The 25,387-nt window shown below is 46.9% G+C and overlaps 2 protein-coding genes across 2 annotated transcripts in view; one reads left to right on the forward strand and one right to left on the reverse strand.

Moving 5' to 3' along the window:
* Positions 1-25,387, forward strand: part of CNGB1 (cyclic nucleotide gated channel subunit beta 1) — a gene marked incomplete at its 5' end in the record, with an annotated part of 68,978 nt that overhangs the window by 12,434 nt on the left and 31,157 nt on the right. Inside the window, 11 exons of the mRNA XM_081871540.1 lie at positions 15,399-15,532; positions 17,290-17,323; positions 18,301-18,343; positions 19,125-19,257; positions 19,348-19,402; positions 20,405-20,477; positions 20,933-21,014; positions 21,704-21,737; positions 21,840-21,966; positions 22,821-22,896; positions 23,377-23,413. Of these exons, the coding sequence (XP_081727666.1) occupies positions 15,399-15,532; positions 17,290-17,323; positions 18,301-18,343; positions 19,125-19,257; positions 19,348-19,402; positions 20,405-20,477; positions 20,933-21,014; positions 21,704-21,737; positions 21,840-21,966; positions 22,821-22,896; positions 23,377-23,413 (828 nt within the window). The remainder of the gene's footprint in view (positions 1-15,398; positions 15,533-17,289; positions 17,324-18,300; positions 18,344-19,124; positions 19,258-19,347; positions 19,403-20,404; positions 20,478-20,932; positions 21,015-21,703; positions 21,738-21,839; positions 21,967-22,820; positions 22,897-23,376; positions 23,414-25,387) is intronic.
* Positions 1,600-9,499, reverse strand: SPMIP8 (sperm microtubule inner protein 8). The gene is made up of 8 exons (XM_081870597.1): positions 9,282-9,499; positions 6,973-7,197; positions 6,342-6,403; positions 4,750-4,924; positions 3,897-3,958; positions 2,939-3,003; positions 2,814-2,846; positions 1,600-1,721 (listed from the first exon to the last, which is right to left on the reverse strand). Exons 2-8 carry the CDS (start codon positions 7,193-7,195, stop codon positions 1,691-1,693), a joined length of 651 nt encoding a protein of 216 aa, XP_081726723.1. The 5' UTR covers positions 7,196-7,197; positions 9,282-9,499; the 3' UTR covers positions 1,600-1,690.

Raw genomic sequence — 25,387 nt, forward strand, 5'->3', positions numbered from 1 at the left:
TACTTGCCATTAAACAGAAGTGCATGCGGATCTGTGACTTACCGTATTTTTCGCTCTATAGGACGCACCCGACCATAGGACGCACATTGTTTTAGAAGGGGAGAACAAGAAAAAAAAATTCTCCACCTCTCTGCTCAGCGCCCCTTCAGCGAAGCGGCAGGAGAAACGGAGCCCCTTCCATTTCTCCTCCCGCTTCGCTGAAGGGGTGCTGTGCAGCTCTCCCTCTCTGCTGAAGCCAGGAGAGTCTTGCTCTCCTGGCTTCAGCAAAAGGAACCCAAAGCCTATCCCTGAACCCTGGAGAGCGAGAGGGGTCGGTGCGCACCAACCCCTCTCGCTCTCCAGGCTTCAGCGAAAGCAACGCGAAGCCTCCAGAGTGCGGAGGGAGCGCTCCCTCTGCTCTTCGGAGGCTTTGTGTTGCTATCGCTGAAGCCAAGGAGCCTGCATTCGCTCCATAGGACGCACACACATTCCCCCTTAATTTTTGGAGGGGAAAAGGTGCGTCCTATAGAGCAAAAAATACGGTATACTGGTATCACCAGTGAGGACATGAAATGTTCTCTGGGAAGGGAGGGCAATCACTTTCTGAGGATGCCTCATTCTTCTAGCCTACCGTGACAAAACAAAAACCAGAAGCTCCTGCAGGCCCAATCCAGCACCTGCCTGGGATGTTCTGTGGGCTCACAACACGCAGTCCCCTTGTACATCCTCCTATTGCAAAATGTTGAACATTCCAAGCCATCCTGGGAACTGGCTGAGATATGTTTGTAAGTCTAAGCATGCCTCTTAGCCCTGCGGAGGCTGAAGGCATCAGCTGGGTACAGGGGGGTTGGCCCAAGGTCTCCTGCTCCACTCGCATTGCCAGGATAAAGTAAGGGGAGCCAGGAGGAGGGATGAAGGAGCCCTCCTGCTTCCTTCTCCCTCTTGGGAGTGCAGCCAGGCTGCTGCCAAGTCAGCCTGCACCACCTTTTGCTCTGGCTCCCTGTATTTGTCCTTTGGGCACAGGTGAAGGTTAGACTAACTGACTTCATGTGATGGAGCCCTTCAGGCTTGGGCTATACAGAGGCCAGAAATCGCCTCTCCTCGCTTCCATCATGATCACAACAGAACCACTTCATATAGCACTGAGACTGCAAACTGGGGGATAGGAGCTACAAAGAGACGTTTCCATCTGCTCCCCCTTCCTGTCCTTTACCTCAAAAAATGCATCCCCTACCAGGTAATAGTGCTTTCTCTGAACCTGAAAGTTCTGTGATCAGGGACTTCAATGGATCGCCCATTCTCTGGCCCCTGGCAATGCTTTCCCTTTTAAGTCCCACTACTCTTCATTTTGTTGCAGCAATACATTGAAAAGCTCTGGGCCAACAGGCTTGATGGCTGCAAAGAACCAAAGATGGCACCTCCTGAATCTGGTAAGACATGCTCAGTGAAGGCTGGCCAGCAGTCTCTTTGTTGTGAACCACTTTGCTGTAGCATGCTGGGAAGAAGGCCAAGACAGTTTTGGGGTGGGGGGAACTAGCTATCCTTGCTGCTCCCCTCCTGTTTCCTCATCCCCCACTTTGAAGTGTATTTTATTTGACCAGGAACCGCCTTCTCTGCACCTTCCTTGTTGAACCAATAGCATTTATTCCTTGTGGATGTTCAAAAGCTGAAGGAGAAGATTCATGTGGCTTCTTTTTCTGTGGCCTGTCTCCTAGCGCCAAGGTTGGAGATAGTGAGAGCGGCTAGAAAGCAACAGAAGAGACCATTTCATATATCCACAATCAGTTATTTTGAAATTGGAGTCGCCCAAGGTCAGATTGCTTGAGCTGGGAGCATTGGTGCTGCTTCCTGGGCCATTAGTTGACTTAGGGGTGGTGTACAAAGAGTCTTGTCCAGCCTTGCCCAACTTGGTGTCCTCTAGGTGTTTGGGCTACAACTCCCATTGATGGTCATAGTGAATGGGGATTGTGGGAGTTATAATCCAAAGCACCAAGATGGTACCTGGAGGGTATCAGGTTGGGGACGGTTGGTGGTGGTTGGTTTTGTCCATGTGCGAAAGATTAGTGTTCTGAATTCCCATCTTTGAATTCCCAATTCCACTGTCCATCCAGTGTACTAAAATGACATTTCCCTGTTGAATGAAAATCTAGTGCAAGTTGTACTCTCAGCAACCACTGTCCTTTTCTATACATTCATTTACTGTGTCATAAAAGCACCATTCTTTGAGGGGGGTTATTCATACACATTGAAAACCTTTTCCTGTTCAATTTAAGAACATAAAAGCCTGCTGGATCAGGCCAGTGGCCCATCTAGTTGAGCATCCTGGTCTCACAATGGCCAATCAGATGGCTGTGAGAATCCTTCAAGCAGGACCTGAGAACAAGAGCACTCTTCTCCACTCCTTCCAGCAACTGGTATTCAAAAGCACTACTGTCTCTGACCATGGAGGCAGAGCAGCAGTATGGCTTGTAGCCATCAATAGCACTCTCTTCCATGAAACTGGCTAACCTTCTTTAAAGTCATCTAAGTGGGTGGCCTTCACTGCCTCGTGTGGGAGTGAGTTCCATTGTGGTTCGAGTCATATCCAGTTTGGCCCCCAGATAACAAGGCTCTTCTTAATGAAAGCCATGTGTGAGCCTGAAGGCTTGCTCCAAAAAGAGCAAGATCAAAGCCTGCACAGTTGACAATGAACTGGTTGTATCTGGCTCATGAGCATTGATGGCTGGATAGCCTTCATTCAATAGCATGTGACTTTTTCCTCTCTCACACTGAATTGGGTGGCATTTAATTTTTTTGGCCCCTTTTGTTCCTTTGGGGCCAGCAGAGCCAGTTACCTGTGTGCTGATCCAAAGCTCCTGTAGGTATTGCTGCAACAAAACAAAAAGGCGAGTTATTCAAGGGCTATGGGGGAGGTGATTGTTAACCCTAAGGGGATTTAGGTGCATGTGATGATACTTACACTGTGTTGTAAGGCATGGGCTTTGGTCCATATCTACTCAAACTTGGGTTCTGGTTGAGGCAATACTAGCATGAAACGGGAGAAAGATGATGCTTTAAGTTTTGAATTGAATCTTAAACCCAAGGTATGTGGGGGTGGAGTGCAGAACCTAACACAAAATATTGCAGTGTAGAGTGCATCTGTTCAGAGTACCAGCCACATCCTCTCTGGGGATGCTCTATTTCATTTTATTCCCTTCCCTACTCAGTTATCCATTCCCCCCACAACAGACCCTGTGGACTGGAGACCCTGGCTGTGAATGTGCCCTTCTTAGAAAGGTTAGGACTGAGAATCTTTTCCAGCCTGAGGGCCACATTCTCTTAAGAAGCAACCCTCTGGGGGCCTGTATGCCAGTAATGGCCAGAGGCAGCAAGGGGCCAGAGGCAACAGTTGTGACTCTTAACCAGGCCTAGGCAAACTCAGCCCTCCAGATGTTTTGGGACTACAACTCCCATAATCCCTAGCTAACAGGACCAGTGGTCAGGGATGATGGGAGTTGCAGTCTCAAAACATCTGGGGGGCCAAGTTTGCCTATGCCTACTCTTAACCTTTTGCCCAGCAGGGCTTTCTGCCAGCCACACAAACTGAGGTTTCTTTCTACACACATACACACACTGCCCTTCTTCTCCCCCCCCCCCCATTCTTCTTCCAAGCTAACAAAATTCATTTTCAGAGATTCAAGGACGTTTTCCAGCCAGGAAACGACCTGAGAAAGGGGCAGTGAGAGACATAGCTTGCAGAGAATTCCAGGGGCCAGAGAGAGGCAAAGGGGGCCGCATTCAGTCCCTGGTCCTGAGGTCCTTACTCAGCCACCCCAGGTTCAGAAATTCTCTCCAGGGCATCCAGACAAAAGCTGCTTCAGCCACCACCTCCCACTCCTCACACCAAATATGCACACTAGTGAACAACAGTCTCTTACCCGCCAGGTCTGCGTGACGTCGGGTTTTAAGTACCTCACGGCATAACAGCTGAACCCAAGAACTGTGAAAGAAGCACAGAGGGCTTAATCTCCTGGTCTGCCTTGCCAGCTGTGGCTGATGCAGCTAAGTAGCCACAAGTGCTTCTGGCGTGTTCCTATACGCAGGCCCACAGGAAAAGCTGGGAATGGCAGGGATTTGGCAAGACTTGCTGTGCGAAAAGCAAGTGCCCCAACTCCTTCCTTCTGCACTGAGTGGCTTCAGAATGAGAAAGTAAAGGAAGGTCAGGAGGGAGGGCAGAGTCAGTCCATGCAATGCTGGGGATTGCTTTGGGATTCCTGCATTTAAAAAAGCTCCCCATTCAGGAAGGGAACTTTACACTTCGCCACTCATAGGAAACCATTTGGACTGTTAGTAGCATGTCTCTGTGGCCAAGCATTGCCCGGGGCTGATGGGAGTTGTGGTGCAAAACTTCTGGAGGGCACCAGGTTGGGGATGGCTAATCCTAATCATTTCCACTACGTGTTGCTGAAAGATATCAGGGATTGGTGCAAAGGCCCTCGTGGTTCTTCTGCCTTCCAGTTCCCAGAACCTTCTTTCTAATCAGTCCTGGCTTGGGAACATTTTTTCATGACCGTTCTATGACTTGGCAAAATCACCATGTGGACAAAGCAAGACCACAGGCTGGGAAGCACCTGGAGGAGCTTTAGGGGTTGATCCGAGACCTTGCCATGTACGTCCCAAAGGCCACTCACTGGGGAAGCTCTCACTTTGAGGACCTGATCACTCCAGCAAATGGCTGTGGTGCAACTTCCTGAAAGACCAAAGGATGCTGAAGGCAGCTGTACCTCCTACCTTTTTTGCTAAAGTTGGGCACCTTGAACTCTCCTGCGCTGGATACGAAGCGAGACCAGTCGTCCATAGCCCTGGTGTAGCTGGGCCATTCCTCCTGGTTGGTGCTGGGCAAGAGAGGCGCCATCTTCCCTGCTCGGTACTTTTCAGTCAATGACTTGCCCAGCTCTGTCATACCCTGAGCAATGACAAAGTTACTATAAGGAGCCCCTGCAGTCGGACACAGCGGAGCACAGAAGAGTTTCCTGCGCTCAGTTAGGGATTGCATGCGGTGATGCCCACCTCAATTTCTGAGGGGGAAATGTGTGCAGCTCAGCTTCCCCCAGCCTGGTGGTCTCCAGCTGTTTTGGACTACAAATCCCATAGGGGCTAGTGGGAGTTACAGACAGTCCAAAACTGCCAGAGGGCACCAGGTTGGGAAAGGCTGGCACAGAGCACGCAATGGGTAGTGGCAACAGGTAGATGGCCATTTGTGCCACTTACCCCATGCAACCGCCTCAGGCTTTGTGAGAGATGGTTAAGTGCAGCTGCATGTTTCTAGGAAGCATGTATGAACACACACTTTTTTCTGCTTTGAAATGCATGTTCAGAATGCACTGATGTCTCCAAGGAGTAAGTATGACTTTTAGAAGACATCTGAAGGCAGCCCTGTATCGGGAGGTTTTTAATGTTTGATGTTTTAGTATGTTTTGATATGCGCTGTGAGCCACCCAGAGTGGCTGGGGTGGGGTATAAACAAAATAATAATAATAATAATAATAATAATAATAATAATAATTTTAAAGCCTCCTATCTCCCTTCCCGCCAAACACACACCAGGAAGCAGAGAAGTTGCTTCCTATTATAGAAGCAGCAGCTCATCCAGGCTCATCTTTTAAAAGTGACACGATAGAAGTTTATGCATAGTCGGAAAAGTGGACAGAAGAAAGTTTTTTCTCCATCTCTCATGGCACTGGAACTCATGGACATTCAATGAAGCTGTATGTTGGGAGGCTCAGGACAGAGAAAAGGAAGGACTTCTTCATGCCGCTCATAGTTAAATTAAGAGGATTAAGACTAATTCATGGAGGGAAAGGGCTATCAATGGCTACTAGAATAGCCATGATGTCTGCCTCCACAGCTGAAGGAAGCAATGCTTCTGAAGTTGCTGGAAATCACAGGAGAGGAGAGTGTTCCTATGCTCATGTTCCACTCACTGGTTTCCCATAGGCATCTGGTGGGTCACCGTGATTCAGCTGAAGGCTCTTCTTATGATCTTAAGTTAAGGACTGTGCTTTGCTCAAAAAAGCAAATGGGGTGGGGATGGGTGTAATGCACAGACCACTGAAGGGGCAGCCAGTTAAGGTGGCCGGATGTAAAACTGTAGAGGGCTCCTGCACCTTTCATAGTTGTGTGGAAGAGGGAACTGCAGCAGCTGAAGTATGCCATGCAAGCAGCATCTGCTGGAATCCCTCCTTGATCCAACTATGAGAACTTCAGGAGCCCTCTCCACTTCCTCACCTGGCCACCCAACACTCCTCAGAGATGGATGGACCAAAGGATGACAGCGACAGCAGCAACAGCAGCAGCAGCAGCATTTGATGGCAGTGACTCACCAGGGATGGGAGGCGCTGGGTGGGCACTCCAGCCAAGGTGAACGTTGCATTTTCAAAATCATCTTTGGGGGAGGGGAAACAAATACAAACAAGAAAGATGAGTCAGAGATGTCAAGATTACCTGCCCCATCCCAGCTGGCCAAGGGCCCTGCCTCTCTAAAAATGTCAAGTGAATTGCAGAACGTGCCACTACAGCAAAATCCTGATTTTGGTTTTAGAATACAGTATGCAAATTCCTGGTCCTCATCACCTTGATGCATAGGTGGACTGAAGGGGAAAGAGAACAGCCTCTGAGGTTTCTAAGTAGATCTGCCACTCACTGCCTCCTGTGCTTCTCGCCTGCCACAACCTCCATCTCCTCCCTCCAGTGTGGCCGCATCCTCCTACCACCTGCTTCTCTCTGGCCTCTTTCTCCCCGCCTCCTCTGCCACCTTCAGCATGCCAGGGCTTCCACAGTCTGCTTCCAGATGGTGGCAGCAGCAGAGGTTTTTTGCCGCAAGTGGTGAAACATCCTAGGCCAGCCCTGTACTCACACAACACCACAAGCAGAGCAAACTCGGGTCTGGAGTTCAATGCTAGGTCCCCACCCTGGCTTGGCTCTCAATACCAATGAGCCATCTGCCCCAGTTACCTTTGCAGCAAGTGGTGGTTGTCCTGCAATGCTCGTCTGTGAGCTTGAAGGCCGCGGTGTCCATATCCATCTGCCTTAGCGTCGGCAAGCGGGGGTGATAGATGTGATGCTTCACTCCAGACAGCATGACTTTTCTGGGCTCCAGCGGGATGAGGACCGCCGGAGAGGCATAGACAGGAGGAGCATCTTGAGGACAGAGGTTCAAATCCAGTATTTGGGCCATTGCTGCAAAATTAGCCAGAGGAAAGGGAAAGGGGAGTTACTACCTTGCCCATGCTGTCCTCCGGGCAAGTGAAGGCACCCTCCATCCCTCCAGCAGAAACTCTTCCTTGAGCTGGAGTTATCTCTGAGTTCACCGTTTGAAGGAGTGGCCTCCTCTTACCAGTGGAAGATGTGGGGGGCAAGATTTTTATTCACCAAAATGTCTTGGGCCAGCCCTGGGCATCCTTCTGAACAAAGGGCATGCATAAGACTGGTTTGCAAAGGTCCTCAGGCTGGGATATGAGCCATGAAGCTCCCAGAGGACGCTGAACACTAGGAGGATCACAGAAGTCTTCTGACTTGTTCATAATCCCTTCCCCTTCCATGCAAAATTATGAAGAATAATAATTTTCCAGGACTTAGAAATGGGTTGAATGCATAACTGCTGTGATCAGGCCACTGGAATCCATGCAGATCAGGGGTGACTGACTTCCAGCCCAGGGATCTGATCAAGCACATTTTTCTGGTTCCCCTAAGACCCAGTGGCAAACCTTGAGGTCTTAAATCTTGCTTTCCATTCTATGCAATAGTTGCAGAGCCCCTTGCAGCGCCCCCGAGGCTCCGTGCCCGGTGTAACCAAACAGGTCATGTTCCCCTAAATCTGCCTCTGCAAGACCCCACCAATTTTGGCAGTCATTGTACAATGGATTTAAAATATAATAATTAACAGTGTTGGTGTCGGCAGAGAGCTTGAAATCTGGTTGGCAGCTATGGACTATGTCTTCTATCAGCCGGTAGGGTTTAAATGCACTTAGGCTTCTGGGAATTGTCATCTAGAACTGCTGGGCGGCACCATCTTGGGGAAAGCTAGTTTAAATTAAGTTACATTTCCAAGCTGGGATGTAACAGAGACCTGTGATGAGCCTAAATCAAAAGTGGCTGCTTTCCATCTCCTCTGACATGCACAAAGAGAGGGGAGCATGTGAATGTGAGCCTACAGCTTCCCATGGTTCATGGAATGCTAGACGTAGCATGACATCCAAACTGATCCTGTGCTTGCTGTGTCTCAGAGCAGCAGAAGGAACAGAGGTGCAAAGGGCTGTATAGAAATGCTGGAGGTTGCTGGGGGAGGAAGTTCCTCAGGAAACAAAAGAGCTGCCTTAGGAGTGAACTTCCTCTCTATGTTTGCAAGGACTGTAGCGGCTGCAGCTTCCCAGCTCACAGGGACACACACAAGCAACATGTGTCTTTTGTCAAATGTGTCAGAACAAGCAGGGCTCTGCAGGTCCCATTTCCTGTGGAAGGAATTCAAGGCAGCCTTCAAAAGCAGCATAGAAAATGTCTTTCCTCCGACTCCATGCACTCAGGACCTGCCAGGCGGTTGTCACAGTTGCAGTAGTTGCAGCTCTGCATCACTCTTCCATCCCCGCCTCACAACTGCTATTGTGCTGCCCTTTCCATAGAATTATCGTCCTTCCCCACCCTCAATCTGGCAGGCCTACCGGTATTTAAGCAGGCTTATTGATTGCCGATAGACTTGCTTCAAAGAGAGTCTCCTGTGCAATGCTAAGCAAGTGCCTCCTGTGTCTTTCACAGAGTTCCAGCGGCAAAAAGGCCCCCCATGGGGCCTGCCTCAGGGCTGGAGGGCAAGCAGTGTGGCACACACAGCTCTGCCTTTCAGCACATGTCACTGCCACTCTGTCTGCCCCCTGAGGCACCTGCCTCACTCTCCCTAAAGATGAGGGTGAGCTGGCAACCAGAGTGGTTTAGGGAGAAAGCCACTGAGCTCTAGAATATGAAGATTCCTCCTGGCAGCAGTGCCAGTCTCCTTCAGGTGCCTTCTAAGACATCCTGCCCATGGCTCATGGAGGACAGTCTTTTGTCTGAAGGACTCTGACTCAAGTCTGGTTGAAGATAAAGAGCCCTCGGAAGGGAGCAGTGTGTGGGTTTTCCACCAACAGCTAGGACCCCCCCTGCAAACTGAGTGGACACAGAGCGCTCCTTGTCTTTCCCCCACACCAAAAGATGCATTTTTATTCAACTTACAGCATTTATTTCTAAATTTGCTTCTATGCATGTCAATTAGCAAATGCAAATATAATGCAAACCTGTCTCTTCTTTGCATGAGGGGCCGCTGAAGCACCCTCACACCCACAAGTCCGCAAGAAAAGGGAAAGGAATACCTCATCCAAGGGAGACCTGCTTTCTTCTCTCAACTTGTTTCCCGTTCCAGGGCTGAGGGCTCACTTGCCCCTCCAGACATTCTTTGTATTGACCCCCAATTCTCCATGGCAACGGGAAGCCAATACCCCATGGAATAGTTGGGTGATGAGGGCAAGGTTGCTAGGTGACTAGAGCGATGTCACTGGAGTTACCTGGTAACGGGTGATCTCCCCCATTCACCAGGGCTAAAAGAAGGAAGTGCCATGCCTGAGGTTGTAGTATCTGCTGTGGCCACTAGCCGGCATGTGCAGGAAAAGGCCAAAGAGAAGTTTTTACATAAACATACACCCGCCCCCCCCCCCCCGTGCTGGTCCGGGAAGAAAGGAATTAAGAAAATAATTGAAAATAAAACTGCCAACGTAATAATGCCATTAGAAAAACCTATGATGTGACCACTGTGGAATACTGTGTACAGTTCTGGTTAGCTTACCTCAAAAAGGATGTTGTAGAGTTGGAAAAGGTTCAGAAAAGGGCAACTAAAATGATCAAGGGGGTGGAAAGGTGATGATAGAAGCTTATAAAGTTATACATGGCACGAAGAAAGTGGGTAGAACTCGTGGGTGGCTGGTAAAGCTGGCTGTTGGAAGATTCAGGACACAGTGCATAGTTAAACTGTGGAACTCACTCCCACAGGAGGCAGTGATGGTCACTGATGTAGATGGCTTTAAAAGAGGATTAGACAAATTCATGGAGGAGAGGGCTTTCAGCAATTACCACCCATGACAGCTGTTCTCAGGCTCCATGGTTGGAAGTAGCAATGCTTCTGAATACCAGTTGGTGGAATCCCTGCGACGGGGTGAGCTCCTGTTGCTTGGTCCCTGCTCCTGCCAACCTAGCAGTTTGAAAGCACATCAAAGTGCAAGTAGATAGAAACTAAAGGGGAAAGTGCGAGATTGGTTACATTATGCTCAGATTAAAGAAGCCTTTAAGTCAGATAAAAAATTAGGATTCCAGGTGGAAAAATCAAAGTTAGAAACAGAATTGTTAGAACCCAGCTCTAAGACACTTTCGAGAATGTATAACTTGCTGCTAAAATGGAATACACAGGATGAAACGGTCAAATCAGCTATGATAAAATGGGCACAGGACATAGGGTACAACATTATGTTTGCTGACTGGGAAAAGTTATGGACCACCGGTATGAAGTTCACGGCATGTAATGCCTTGAAAGAAAACATTATGAAAATGATATATAGGTGGTACATGACTCCAGTCAAGCTCGCAAAGATATACCATCAGTCTGACAATAAATGTTGGAAGTGTAAAGAAGCTGAAGGAACATTCTTTCACCTCTGGTGGACTTGCCCTAGAGTGAAGGCTTTCTGGGAAATGATATATAATGAGCTGAAAAAGGTATTTAAGTATACCTTCCCTAAGAAACCAGAGGCCTTTCTTTTAGGCATTGTCGGCCAGAGTGTGCAAAAGAAGGATCGAACTTTTTTTATGTATGCCACATCAGCAGCAAGGATACTCATTGCTAAATGCTGGAAAACTCAAGATTTGCCCACGCTGGAAGAATGGCAGGTGCAACTGATGGATTATATGGAACTGGCTGAGATGACTGGCAGAATCCGAGACCTGGGAGAGGAACTGGTGGAGGAGGATTGGAAGAAATTTAAGGATTATCTACAAAAACATTGTAAATTGTATGAATGCTAAGAAAGATGTAAGATTTGTAATAACACGGCTCCAACAAATTAGTAATAAGGAATATAAATTTGAATGTAATTGAAAGAAAAGACAAATTTTGGATAAACAATATTTCAAATTAAGATCTCAAAAGTGTGATTCAAATTCTAAAATTTGAGATTTAATATTGGATAATTATATGATATGAATGGAAACAAGTAAATAATTTGCTAGCAAAATTTGTGAGTTCAGAATGCAGGAACAAGAGATGTGAGGAAGTCCAAAGAGGAGAATGAAATGTGGAAATTTGAAAAGACTATGTTATTATGTATGTTTTTTTGTTTATTGTTTAAAAAACTTTAATAAATATTATATAAAAAAACAACAAAGTGCAAGTAGATAAATAAGATAAATAGGTACCACTCCAGTGGGAAGGTAAACGGTGTTTCCGTGCGCTGCTCTGGTTTGCCAGAAGCGGTTTAGTCATGTTGGCCACATGACCCGGAAGCTGTACGCCGGCTCCCTCAGCCAATAAAGCGAGATGAGCACCGCAACCCCAGGGTCGGTCACAACTGGACCTAATGGTCAGGGGTCCCTTTACCTTTATATGAGGGAAAACAGGATGCTGGACTAGATGGGCCATTGGCCTCATCCAGAAGGCTCTTCTTACATCCTTAAGGGCTATAGCAGTTCAATGTTTCAATCCCCAATTGATTTAGTGCACCCTTCTTATGTTGTTATGTAGGAGGCTGGGCAGTCAGAAATTGCTGTGTGGTGTCCACTTCCTACCCACAAACAGCAATAAAGAAAGCAGAGCACACCCACACTCCTAACCTGTCAACTGCAGCCATTATTTGGAGACCCTCCCCCCCCCACCCCGCTGCCACATCAGCCTCCACCAGCTCAGTGGTGGTTGGTATCCAACAGAACTGGTGGGGCAGAAGGCAAGGAGGCTAACAGCAGGGGGCACCAGAGCCAATGACAGGCAAAGCCAGAGTGAATGACAGGCAGCAAACTAATTCTGACATTGCTCCCAATCCCCTCCCTGATTAGCTCTACAAGAGATTAGGGAGGAAGAAGCTGGCAGTCAGGGCTGCCCCCTGGACTGGTTGTAGGAAGGCAGGCAAGTGGGGACTGGCTGAGGGCTGACAGAAGACAGTTGTTATTACTGGTGGTAGTAGTAGTACCCCACCCATCTGACTGGGTTGCCCCAGCCACTCTGGGCAGCTTTCAACAAATATAAAAGCATAATAAAGGGACCAGCCCAAGGGACCAGCCTCCACCACACCAGACAGGAGGGCTCTGGCTTTCTGGTGCCTCCTTTTCACCCTCTTCCATCTCTACCAATCCCAGAGTGATTGCCTGCCCGCCTGCACAGCATGATGGAAGTTGTAGTGCAACCACATTTGGAGGGCACTACATTGGCAAAGTCTAAGTTAGGGGTTAAATCAGGGGTCAGCAAACTGTTTCAGTAGTGGCTGGTCCACTGTCCCTCAGACCTTGTGGGGGGGCCAGACTATATTTTTGGGGGGAGGGGGGAATGAACAAATTCCTATGCCCCACAAATAACCCAGAGATGCATTTAAATAAAAGGGCACATTCTACTCATGTAAAAACACGCTGATTCCCGGACCATCCGTGCGCCAGATTGAGAAGGCAATTGGGCAATATCTGGCCCCCGGGCCTTAGTTTGCCTACCCATTAAGTGGATGGAAAATCAGCACAAGTACCCTTTACAATAGCAGTGACAGCACATAAATAGATTTATGCTTAACTCTAAGCCATAACAAAACACAAGGGATATTCAGAGCTAAGGTACAATTTTAGTCCTTAGTTTTCTGAGGGCCAACGCAGATAAGGGAAAATACAATGTAATAACACTCCGTTTGTTCTAAAAAATTGTCCTCTTCTCTGGTGATCATTTGTAGCTGGGTAAGATTGTCTTCCATGACCGCAGTCTTAACAGTGAGTCCATAAGTGACTGTGGAGGCCAGTTCTGGATCCACACATCCTTCCACAGTGGGGACATAGGTTTCTGGGTAGGAGTTGATCATGGTGAAGGTTTGCCAAACGTGCCTTCCTCTTAGCATGTTCTCCCTTTCGTCCTGAGTTTGAGTGTCTTCAAAGCCCATGACACCTTTGGTAAAGGCTGTTCTCCCATTGGAGCGCTCGCAGGCCAGTGTTTCCCAGTTCTCAGTGTTGGCTACTCATATGGCTGATCTCAGCAACCCTGAACAACTCTGGAACAGCTGATTAAGGGGGAGGAGGGAGAAATTCTACTAATCCAGCACAACTTGTTGGTGAATGCTAGACAGGGGTCAGCATACTTTTTCAGCAGGGGGCCTGTCCACTGTCCCTCAGACCTTGTGGGGGACTGGACTATATTTTGGGGGGGGGGAAATGAATGAATGCCTATGCCCCACAAATAACCCAGAGATGCATTTTAAATTCTACTCATAAAAACATGTGGGCTGGATCTAGAAGGTGATTGGGCCGGATTTGGCCCCCGGGCCTTAGTTTGCCTACCCATGTGCTAGAGCAATAGTTTCCTAGCAACCAAGGTGTTAGCTTGTGAAAGGACATTTGGATGATCCAGGAAGAGACTTGCTACTACGGAATAATGTCATCTACACCATTCTTCCACATATGAGCAAGCCTGGTAAGGAACAGGCCTATTCAAAGAGATTAGGGGCAGTAGAAAATCCTGTTAGCAGCACAGAGTCAGTGGGAAAGGGATCATCCTTTAATTGACAGCATCTGCAATGACACAATTAACTTGACTGGCCTCTGGCTCCCGCAGATTGGTCCTGAAGATTGAGAATCCACTCCATCTGCTTTGGGCAGTGGCGTGTGAATGTTCAGTATACTCTTTGTCCAATGCTAGTAAGCCGTGAACGAGTCATATATGGAGCTTTGCCTGCAAAAGTGTGAATGTGGCTACATACACATTAGTATCTTGGACTGCAGCGAGGTCATTCCCAGCCCCACACTGCTGGGCTTCAAGTCACATTTGTACATTGCGGTGCACACCAAAGAGATGTCTTCGCCTGATGCTCATTACCTGAGTTGTTTCCCTGCAAATGCAGCACCCTCTGGGCTCCAGTTCACTGAAGTTGTCATCTGAGCATGTGCAACAACAGCTGTCTGAAATGTATACACCTCATCCGAACTACAACTTCCATTCTCAAATGAGATGGAAGCAAGTGTGAGGGAAGACACTTCAAACTGCAGTATTTCTCAAGAAGCAGCAGGATAGATATGGGTTGTGGCCAATGTCATGTGTGCTCACCTTTAAACACTAGCAGTGGGAGTGTGCTAGAGTTAGGAGTCAACAGTAATGTGTACACAACCTCTTGCTAGCTAAGCTCTTTCTGCTCCAGGGCAGATGTTCTCTCATTTGGGTGGTGCCTCGGGTTGGGCTGCTTTTCTCTCCTGGTTTTTAGAACAACTCAGCCTCCCTAATCCAATTTGTTTACTGTGTTATCAGCTAATCCCTTTCCCAGCTTCTCAGAGGGTTGCATTGTAGCAGGATAGCCAAGGAGCTTGTTCTAACTAGCAGCGACAATAGATGACAAGGGAAGCCTGCAACTCTTTCTGCTCTACCTACCTGCCCTCGGAGGAAGAACCACCCCCGGCATAAGAGGCAACAAGACCATGATGGCATCCACGTCTCTTTAGCCTTTCTGCAGGTAATTTCAGTTTTCTGTGGAGTAGACTGAGTGGTTCAAAGTGGTTCTGTAAAGAACCGTGGTAGAGGACCTTCTTAGTATGTCAAATTTTCCTGAGTTAGTCCCCTAGCATCTCCAGGTAGAAGGTGAGGTAACATGTTTGGAAACCCAGAAAGCCACAGCGAGCCAGTTCTAGACAATCGGCAAGATGTTCCTGCAGATAAGGCAGCTTCCTATTGAATTAGAGAGCTAGGAGAGAATTTGCAGTAAGGCTTTGTTGCCTATTGAGGGTGCTATATGCTCAAAATGCTTAATAACTGCCGGCTTGGGTTTGGCTCCCTGTTTTGGCACTGCTTTAATTGTTACTGTTGATGAAGTAAGGTGAGCTTATTTGGTGAGAGGAGCCATAAAGCCATGTGCGTGTCTTTTTGTTGAAGCCCTGGGATCCATTCAATACATCAAAACAAGTGTTATTTCACACTTTCCAGTGCATTTTCACTTTCCCCTTTACTTTTCTTATCACAAAAAGTCTGATCTTCTGGGGAAGGGGGTTTGTGGAGCAAGATCTTCCCATCAACTCTCATTGTGCAGCTTAAACGTGTGAATTAGAAGCCGCCCAGAAATGCCCACAGACTCCCCCAGTGTCTCCCATTTTGGGGCTTTTTTTCCTGGCAAGAAGCAGTAATGAAATTCTGCCTTCTGCAGGTGGCAGGATGCTGGGCTGGATTGAGAAAGTCGTACCGCAACCTCCTGTCAGCTCCCCCATCGCTGTAGTAGTGGGGAAAGACACACAGGCTGACCAAATAGCTGTAGAAGCTGGGCCTGTATCTGCAAGGCAGGTGAGTGGACATCTCAAAGGCATGCTGAGGGTGGGGTGGGGGCTTTGTACCAGGGCCAGCCTGCTCATGAGGCAAGATGGGGAGACTGCCTCAGGTGGCAGTATTCACGGGGGCATCAGATCCTGATGTAGATCTTCCTTCCTCACTCATTTCTTCCCTGGTGGGAATGGGTGGGAGGCGCAATTTTGGCATCCGCCTCAGGTGCCAAAATGTCTCGGGCCAGTCCTGGACCATACTAATTCCATGGACTTTTGACATGTCACATTCTACCTTGGCAAACCCAAGCTTGATCTTAAGGGCCAGCAGTGGAAATGGCGTGGTGAGAATGAGGTGAGGTTTACTACTCAGATTACTACAGGACAACTGAGAATGGATCAGCAGCAGAGATGATCACACGTTGGGATGTGCTTTCAAGTGGGATATGATGTGCTTTATGAAAACAAGAACAGCAACAACCATCCTTAATTTACAGAACAAAAGTGTTTGGCCACTGAAAAGTGATAAAAGGAATAGAAAAAAAACACACAGGACAAATCTTTTACCACGTGGCAATTTATTCAATACACAATTGATAATGGTCTTAAATAAAAGCTCTACAGAGCATTGTTGCAGATATGTTTAGTGTGAATAGTATGGTCTGAACTACACTCTTTTTTAAAAAAAATGTTTGCTATCTGTGACAGATAAGATGATTTATGTGCTGTCCCCTCACACAAGGTTTGGATAATCTGTATGAATTGATAAAGAAACAGTTACATTAATGTATAACCTGGTACCTGATGAGAGGTGTGGCAGAGAAGGATTAGAGATGTTGTGCTATATGCTTGTAATAAATGAAAATTATTTAAAGAATAAAATTAAAACAAGAGCACACAACTGGAGTGTGCTGTGCTCACCTTCTGCTCCATTTATAAAATGAGCTTAACTCACCCTGCTGTGCTTTGGCTTTTCAATCAACGCAATTGTGTACACGAATGCAGCAGGTGGCAGAGTTGAGTCTTCCACAGCATGTAGTGTAGATTGGAGGCAGAGATGCTTAGGAGGACAGTGTTACAAGCATGTCCCTGTTTACAACTGAGAAAATGTTGGCAGGTCTTCAGAGGGTTGAAGAGCTGATTTTGCTTCCAGGCTACTTTTCGTTTTGTTAAGACAGTTGCAGCTTTTGCAGCTCATGCAATTGTCCAAGGCAGCCTTTCTTTCCCAACGTGGCGCACTCCAGAAGTTTCGGACTCTACAACTCTCACCAACCCCAGCCAGCACAGCAGTACAATGCTTGGGCTGGTGGAAGTATAGCTTTGCTAGCTAGGGCTGATGGGAGTTGTAGCTTGAAACATCTGGGAGGGGGGAATGGCTGAGCTAATGTGATACACCTGGCTGCAGTGTAATATGCTGCCAGCCCTTAAGACTATGATAAGAGCCTACTGGATCAGACCAATGGCCTACCAAGTCTAGTAAGCTCTGCTCACAGTGGCCAATCTTAGGACAGCCCTCCCCTCTCATCCCTGAGTCCATCATTTACACAGCAACACAGTGAAAGAAATTACAGAAAGGTGTGGAGGGCTTTGAGCCCTAGTCCAAAGGCTGATGAGATTACCGTAGATGGTCTGCTCATCAAGTAGGCAGAAGAGAACTACGGTAACTGGTTGGGCTTGAGCAAGATGCTTCTGGCTGATCTTCTCTACCACCCTCTGTGTGCTATTTCACTGCCTGAGGTTTGTTCTCTGATTGTGGTTTTTTCTCTCTTGTGAATCCTCAAGCTGACAGAAAGGAGTCCCAGAAGTGTTGCAGAAGGTAAGAATTGGTGGTGATGGGGAGGGGAAAGAAGAGTACATGTGTATAAGTCCTGGAGACAAGGCAGAGTTTGGATTACAATCTCTCAATGCTCCTTCCGACAGCCTCTTTATTCAGCATTCATTTTGATTTGCTAGTGCAAAGCTTATGCAGATGTCCTGCCCTTACTGAGTATTCATTTTGATTTGCTTCCAGGGCAGTTATATGACAAGGAGCATTCAGCCTGGTTCACTTGTGGGGTGTTTACGTATTTTTCCATTAATAATTTGCTCATCCCATAATTCAATAAATGTCCCTGGCACTTCCCAAACTGCAAAAAGTCATGTTTTGTTAGTAGATTTGTCATGTGAGGGTGATGGAAAGCTCTAATCCACTAGGATTGCACAAATCTATGTTTCTGGTATGCATTTGAATCCCTCCTGCAAATTACTGACAGGTGACCCACAGGTGGGTTCAGGCAGCTACTGCTTTTGGATGACATCTCTGCAAATGAAACTGCAAATGCATTTCCTTGTTCGCTTGGAATCTACCTTGGTGGCTTGACTCTGCCTCCAGAAGGCTTGCAAAGTGGGAGGGAGTTAGAATGAGTCTGGGGCCCCCACACTATTTTTTGGGTTGTTACCTTCTCCTTGACCATACACCCCTTCACAATTCTGCACTGTTGGCTATCGTAACTACCTGTTGTGTCGCCAACATTTTCAGGCGCATCCTTGAACATTAAAAGTATGGGCAGTGTGCAAGGATGGCAGTAGAGGAGAGAGGTGCTGTGGAACCTCAGTGCACATTTGTAAACTTCAGGATCTCTTTTGAAAAGTTGCAAAAATGCAACCCTGTCCCTTAAGGAGGTGTCATGGGGGCATCACCAAAAAATCTTCTGTGGCTGTAAATGTGATCCAGAGAAATCTTATATGTTCCTGGAAATGCAAGTAGCACCCAAGGATAATTTTAGCTTATAGCTTGGCTTTTCCTCCATTTAGGGTTCAAAGAAAATGCTCGTGATTCTGTCTCAACAACAGACAGGTACCTGCCATTCTTTGTTTCTCTCCCCCTTATTTTACACATGTACCCTGTTCCCATCTGGGTTCCTTATTCTGAATTGCAGCTAAAAGGAATAGTAGGGGAAGGAGTCATTTGTTTGAAGCTTTCTAGCACACACCGAAAGGCTCCTTTTTAAGGTGGTTTACTCAGAGGCTGGTGGCAAACTGTACAAAGTGAGGCCTTCAGGGGTCTCCAGAACTGCCCCCTTGTAGAGATGCATTGATTTTAGACCCTCAAGTCACCACTTTGGGCAAGATGAGGAGGACTGTTAAGGCAGAAGACAAACCAAAGGCAAGTTTCATATCTGCATTACAGACCAAAATGCCCCTAGTATTTGTTACAGAACCATAGTTCCAGGAGCCAGCAGTTAAGATCCACATGCTGAGTTTGTGATCTGGCTATACTCACATATGTTGGGAACTCTAGCATGGGTGAGAAGCCAGATCTGGGAATGATGGGATGGGGAGCTTAATTCCTTTCTCGGCCTTTTCAACACCTGCCCTCCTTCCCATGTGGCAGCTGAATCAAAGGCCCTGCTTTCTGCAATTCAGGGTGTGCTCATCTGAGTAGCACCCTTAAATGACTGGGTGGTTCTGTGTATATGTTTGGGGTGATAATGGGGGGGGGACCCCATTCCTTGCAGCTAGTTGCCTTCTGGGTGGGGAAAGGTCTTGGCTCTGCTTCTGCTGTTAAGGTCTGGAAGGAAGGAAGCTTCTTTGTCCACCCCAGCCCTCCTCCTCCTCCTCCTCCTCTTCCTTTGCAGCCCTGGCCGAGGAGTCCTCTCCTGGATATCTCAGGGCCTGGAGAAGGTGATGCCACAGCCGGCACAGAACTCTCCTGTCATGCTGCAAGTGGCTGCCAAGAGCTTTGAAGCCAGCATTGATATCCCAGACGTGGTGAGTAAGGGTGATCCAGTTTGATGACAGTCTTGCTTTCATCCTGAAATGTTTCCAATGGTGAAATTTATTTTTTTGGTCTGTGTTCAGACAGAAGTCCAGAGCATAGAGGAGGAGAAAGAGGAAGAGGAAGAGGAAGAAATAGGTAAAGTGCTTGGGTGTGTTTGTGCGCCTGTGAGTGGGCACTGAAGTGTGTTCCCTGACATGATGTATAGAGGGGTAAAGGTAAAGGGACCCCTGACAGTTAAGTCCAGTCGCAGACGACTCCGGGGTTGCGGCGCTCATCTCGCTTTACAGGCTGAGGGAGCTGGCATTTGTCCACAGACAGTTTTCCGGGTAATGTGGCCAGCATGACTAAGCCGCTTCTGGTGCAAAGGAACACCGAAACCAGAGCAGCGCACGGAAACTCTGTTTACCTTCCCACCAGAGTGGTACCTATTTATCTACTTGCACTTTTTGGCATGTTCTCGAGCTGCTAGGTTGGCAGGAGCTGGGACCGAGCAATGGGAGCTCACCCCTTCGCGGTGATTTGAACCGCCGACCTTCTGATCGACAGGCCCAAGAGGCTCAGTGGTTTAGACTACAGTGCCACCCGCCCCCATAGAGGGGTAAGTTGCCTGTAAATAATTGACCAGCATGAGAGGCCCCCTATTCAATCATAGCTGTGCAGTTTCTCATATCTTTAATACTCCACAGAGTTCCTCTTCTCTGTCCCTCAGGTATTCACAGCAGCTCCTGTCATTCAGTCAACGATTTAAGAATCCTCCTTAAACTGGACACTGGGTAGGATTGCAGCAACAGGAAAGGGAATGTTTAATCACACACCCCCACACACAGAATGTCATGATGAATGTCCCCTAACATTAAGGACCAGGGAAAGGGGGACTTATTATTTTTAATTTTGCTTTATTTGTTTCTATAGTAAGATGCGAATAAAAATATATCTATGCAGTGTACAAACATAATTTAAAACCAATAGCAACAACAACAAAACACAGCAAAATACATTGATGGAAGAGAAGTGCAAAAAGAGTTATCTGATACGAAGGTTATAGAAATGATAATCTGGCCCTTTCCAGCAGACGGGGCGAAAGTATCTTCTTTTCCAATCCCCTGTTCTCTCTCTCATTTCTCCTACTTCTACCAGTGTCTGTGATTGATGAAGAAGAGGAGCAGAATGAACTGTACTACAGCTCAGACAACAACGCCCCAGATAAAATGTAAGTTTTCCCAAACCCACCAGGTATTTTGAAGTTTGCCTGTGCTTGAATCCTAAAAACATTATACAGAAGTAGAAATTTCAAGGTGGAGAGTCTGAAGATGAAGCTTCTTAGTAGGAACCCCTCCCTGAAGGAGCAGTTTGGAGTGCCATTTATGCACCTTTAGCTATGCTGCCACTTTGCTGGGAATGCACAGAAATGCTCTATGATCTTAATCTATGTACTAACTAGCACTCGTGCAATGTTTGACTGCAATTTCCCACAGAAACAGTATGAAGGGAACCACAGGAGGGAATCTTCTTTGTGTATTCCTTTTAGTTCTATAATGTGGACACACACACAAAAACACTCTCTAAATGTGTCTTGCTGTAGCTGTGATGACTGTTTTATTGTGGACTAGTAAGATGAACAATCCTAATAATGTGTTTCTTTTCTCTTTATCTCTTTCTTTGAAGTGGTGGGAAAAAAGTGATCACTTGGATTTGGGAAGGATTTGGGAAAATGATGCCTCAACCTGAAAACATGAAAAAGATGGAGGTATGTGCAGACAAGGCACAGAACAAATAGGAAAACAAATAAAAGGCAACAGTGTTATTCCATTTAAACAAAATTCACGGAGACTGCAAAATAATACTTTGCTGGGATCACCCAAGGCTCACAAGGTGGTGTGTGAGATTTTGGCGTACACAAAACTCTTCCTCAGGTTGGTGTGTGTGATAGTGTTTTTTTCTAAAAAATAGAATATAATGAAGTTTGCTTTCAGTCTCTTGGGCTGCACAAAATAACTAAGCTGGGCTGAATTGTTGCAGAAGCTCCCAAATGCTGTAGAATTCATTAATTCGTTTGAATTTATACCTATAGGTTTTTAATTTTATAAGGAGGCTCTCCTGGTACCTTCATTACATATCTTTAGATGCCAGGCAAAAACATTTCTCTATAACAAGGTTTTTGCCTGATAAGCATTCAATGGACTTTCAAATGTGTTTGTGGGAAGGTGACTATTGGCTTGTTTTTGTTTTATGTATTTGGGGTTCTCATTTTGTCTTTTTATGTTGTGAACTGCCCTGTGATCTTTGGATGAAGGATGCTTTTCTCTGAACTGCAGGCTCCTCCCTACCTGCCACTTGCTGCCTTTTTCTACTCCTTTGCAAAAGCCTTTGAGGGAGCAGAGCTGGCATTCATAATACAGGTTCCTCTTTTTGCTTTCTCTCCATTTGTGCTACCAGGAATGGACCCCAGGAGACCAGGCTGCACAACGGGGTGAGTGACTGGCTTTGGGGTGCCCTAGTGATTTGGCTGCAGGCTCTTGCAGGAAGGATGCTAACTTCATTTTCCAACTCTCCCCCTCCCACCCCCTCACAGCACAGAAAGAGAGTTTACCTGCCAGTCCTCTCAGTGAACCAGGGATGAAGCACCGGGCCTCGACTGACACCCTGTCCACTCGGAGCCTCTCTCTCTTTCCTCGAACACTTGGCGGTGATGGGACCAGGTCAGTGTGCAGAGCAGCCTTGCTTGGCCAGTTGGATCCAGCAATTCAGGTGCTTATAAATGCTTTGCACAGCAATGGAGAACAGCAACCAGATATTATAGAGTTGGAAAAGGTTCGGGAAAAGGCAACCAAAATAATCAAAGAGGATGAAGCAACTCCCCTATGAAGAAAAGTTGCAGTGTTTGGGGCTTTTTACTTTAGAGGAAGAGGTGACATGATAGAAGTTTAGAAAATGATGTACGACCTGGAGAAAACAGATAGAGGGAAGTTTTCCTCCTTCTCCCATAACTCTAGAATTATGTGAAGCTGAATGTTTGACAATTCAGGGCAGATAAAAGAAAGTGCTTCTTCACACACCACACAGTTAAACTATGAACTCACTTCCACAGGGGGCAGTGATGGCCACCAATTTGGATGTCTTTAAAAGAGGATTTGATAAATTCATGGAGGATAAGGCTACTTATCTACTGTCAGAGGCAGTATATATTTCTGAATACCAGTTGCTGGAAACCCAGGAGAGTGCCTGTGTGCTCATGTCCTGCTTGAGGGTTTCTCACAGGCATCTGATGGACCACTGTGAGATAAGGATGCTGGACTAGATGGGCCATTGGTCTCATCCAGCAGACTCATCTTATGCTCTTATGTTTCGGCTTTGTCGGGTCACCTCACTGAAGAAGAGAAGACTTCATGACTGAGGCCCTGAGATTCTGGACTTGGATGTGTCTCCTACTGGCTGAGCGTCAGATGACACATTCCTCGGAGGTGTTGGGTCTGTTGCAAGGGCTCTTCAGAGAGCTGTTGGTCCCCCGAAATTGTGAGTGTGGTTCTAATAAGGATCTTCTTCTGACCAACAGTGTTATTGACTGGTTTGTTCAGGGACTGGAGAAAGTGATGCCACAGCCTGTCACCAAAGTGAAGGAAGATGGACAGGTGAGGAAGGGTCTATTGGGTACCCTTTTTAATGTTCCAGTGGTGGACCAGTTTCTTCTTTGCTGCTCCAGTGCTGTCCCAAATCATTCTGGGTAGGTAAAATGAAGTGGGGGTGGAATTAAATTCAGTGGTGATCTGAGTTACTGAGCAGGATATCAATTTTGGAGATTACATTAATTTAGGATGACTTTTTATAGAGATGATTTAGGGGGTAATGGGTTCTGCCCCTCCCAATTTTACTCTCTTAACCACTTGTGAGGTATATTATGCTGAGGGGTGGTGACTGGCCCAAGGTCACCCAGTGAGCTTCATAGCCAAGTGGAGCTTTCAGCCCTGGTCTCTCAGTGTTGTAGTCTGACACACTACACCAGACTTGAGAGAGGATGGTTTTGAACCTCTTTTAGGAGCTGATGGAGCAGGCAGATATGAGACAACAGAACTTGCCCCTTGACATCACACTTTCTTTTCTCTTCCCAACAGAGTGCAGAAGCTGCAGACCTGGGCCCAGGACAAGCAAGTAAGTCATAATGAGTCATTTCCCATGGTGCTGTTTAGGAGGCAGCTTTTCTTAGCCATTTCTTCTCAGAGGGTTGGTCGCGGGTGGGCTTCTACCCTTCAGATCCAAGGAGCTTCATTTATGATGCACCTTAACAGTTAAACTTACCTTTGCAGATAGCAGGGAGAAGTTCCTTTGAATGCCCCCTTATTATGTGTGAGGCAGATCTTTGTCAACCTGGTGCCCTCTGGATGTTTTGGGCCAAATCTTTCCATCATACCCAGCATCATACATCCATGCCCTCTGTGGGAATGTTCCGAGTGGCAGGAGAGGATATACTGTTTATTAATATCCTTCCTAACTTGCACTAGCAAGTTCCTTTACTTAGCAGAATTTACTTTCACCTTCTCATGCACAGCAGAAAACTAGCTGCAAACTCGTTTGAGTTTAAGATAATATGCAATTCAGTCTGGCTTGTCCAGATTGAAATGTGTTCTAATATTTTCCTGGTGAGACACCTTGAATCCCTCCTAAAAGAATAAAGACACCACAGTTATTCATAAGCAATAAAAAGAAAGTTTATTCACAATCAGGCAGAGCACAGTGTGATCCCTGAAGGCAGGCTTTAGGCTTAAAGTTACAAACTTATACAAACAGGTTTATCCCATAAGGGAGATGACCTGAGGGACTGCTTGGCTGGCAGCCAGCAGTTCATTCCAGGAAGTTCACAGGACAAAAAGATGGAAAAGAGGGAGAGTGGCAGCATGCCTTGTCCTTTTACAGGTCTGGAAAAGTCACGCCCACCCACTAGTCACATGCAAGGAAGGATGCTCCAGCCCAGAAGGAACAGGAAGTTTTGACTGGCTGGACCAAACATTCCCTTGCTTGTCCATTCTAGCAAAACAAAGAATGTTGTATTTGACTGCTCCTAGTGGATTACATCCCACACCCTCAATGAGTGATGGGAGTTGTAGTTCAAAACAACTGGAGGACACCAGGTTGAAGAAGGCTACTGTAATGACATTTGGTGAGTGCTGAATGAATGTTTCTGAATGGTGCCTTGTATGAGGAAGTTCAGTTAGCATCCCGGGGACTTTGTGGTGGGTGGGTGCTTTTCCATGCTGCTGATAACTGCAGCTCTTGATGTTTGCCATGGATAATTGTTTGCTCAGCACCTCTCCCAGTTTATTTCTATGACCAGGTTGGAAGGGGGCATGCAATTGTATGGCTTGAATCGAATGTTAGACTACCTCTCCAGCCCTCTGCAGGATGACAAGCCTTCTGTGCTTCGCAGGTCAGGGATTGGAGGATCCAAACCAATTTCAGTGGCTGTCTAGCAAGCTTCCTGTTAATATGATTTTAGCATGTTGCTCACTGGCCTGGGTGCTGAGCTCCAGTGCATTTCTGTGGGCATGGAGAAGGGTAATACCATATATCTATATATATATAAATTGTTCTCAAGTTTAGGGAACCAAGGGACACCTTCCAGGGGCCACATGCTAATGGTGGATGAGGCCAGAGGCAAAACTAGGGGAAAGTCAGGCTTCTCTACTTCCACATATACATCTCTCTATACAGGCAAACAAGAGGCATTTTCACAGGTCAAGGAAACATGTGAGTCAGTGAAAAGCACTCGGGAAGGGAGAGTAGCAGAGCGTGGGGAAGGGGGTACAGGTAACCCACCAAGAACTGGAATTGCTCTTGGGGGGGGGGAGCTGAGGGTTTTTGTTTTGTTTTGTTTTGTTTTGCAGCATTTCAAATGGGTTTATATTCCCAGTGAGGCTGTGAAAACATCAGACCCCTTCCACGCCCCCAGTCCAACCTCTTTCTTTAACTTCTTCTCCTTTTGTTTCAGGGAGCAAAGGGGCTTAAGTGCCTCTGAAACAAAGGGACACTGAAGATTTGAAGACTTCCTTTTCCAAAAAATGAAACCAACCTGAATTGGTGTGCATAATGCATCAGGAAGAAAAGACTTTGCACGTTTTAATTTTTTTT

The sequence above is a fragment of the Podarcis erhardii genome (assembly GCF_964252035.2).
Source record: "Podarcis erhardii genome assembly, chromosome: 7".
NCBI lineage: Eukaryota > Metazoa > Chordata > Lepidosauria > Squamata > Lacertidae > Podarcis > Podarcis erhardii.

What these genes read in the sequence shown, in the direction of transcription:
- SPMIP8 (XM_081870597.1), bottom strand. Translation starts at nt 7,195, where the DNA reads ATGGCCCAAATACTGGATTTGAACCTCTGTCCTCAAGATGCTCCTCCT. An exon ending in CCCAGCGCCTCCCATCCCTG is followed by an intron (nt 4,925 to 6,341) that starts GTGAGTCACTGC and finishes GTCATTGCTCAG; the next exon opens with GGTATGACAGAGCTGGGCAA. An exon ending in ACGTCACGCAGACCTGGCGG is followed by an intron (nt 3,004 to 3,896) that starts GTAAGAGACTGT and finishes GTTTCATGCTAG; the next exon opens with TATTGCCTCAACCAGAACCC.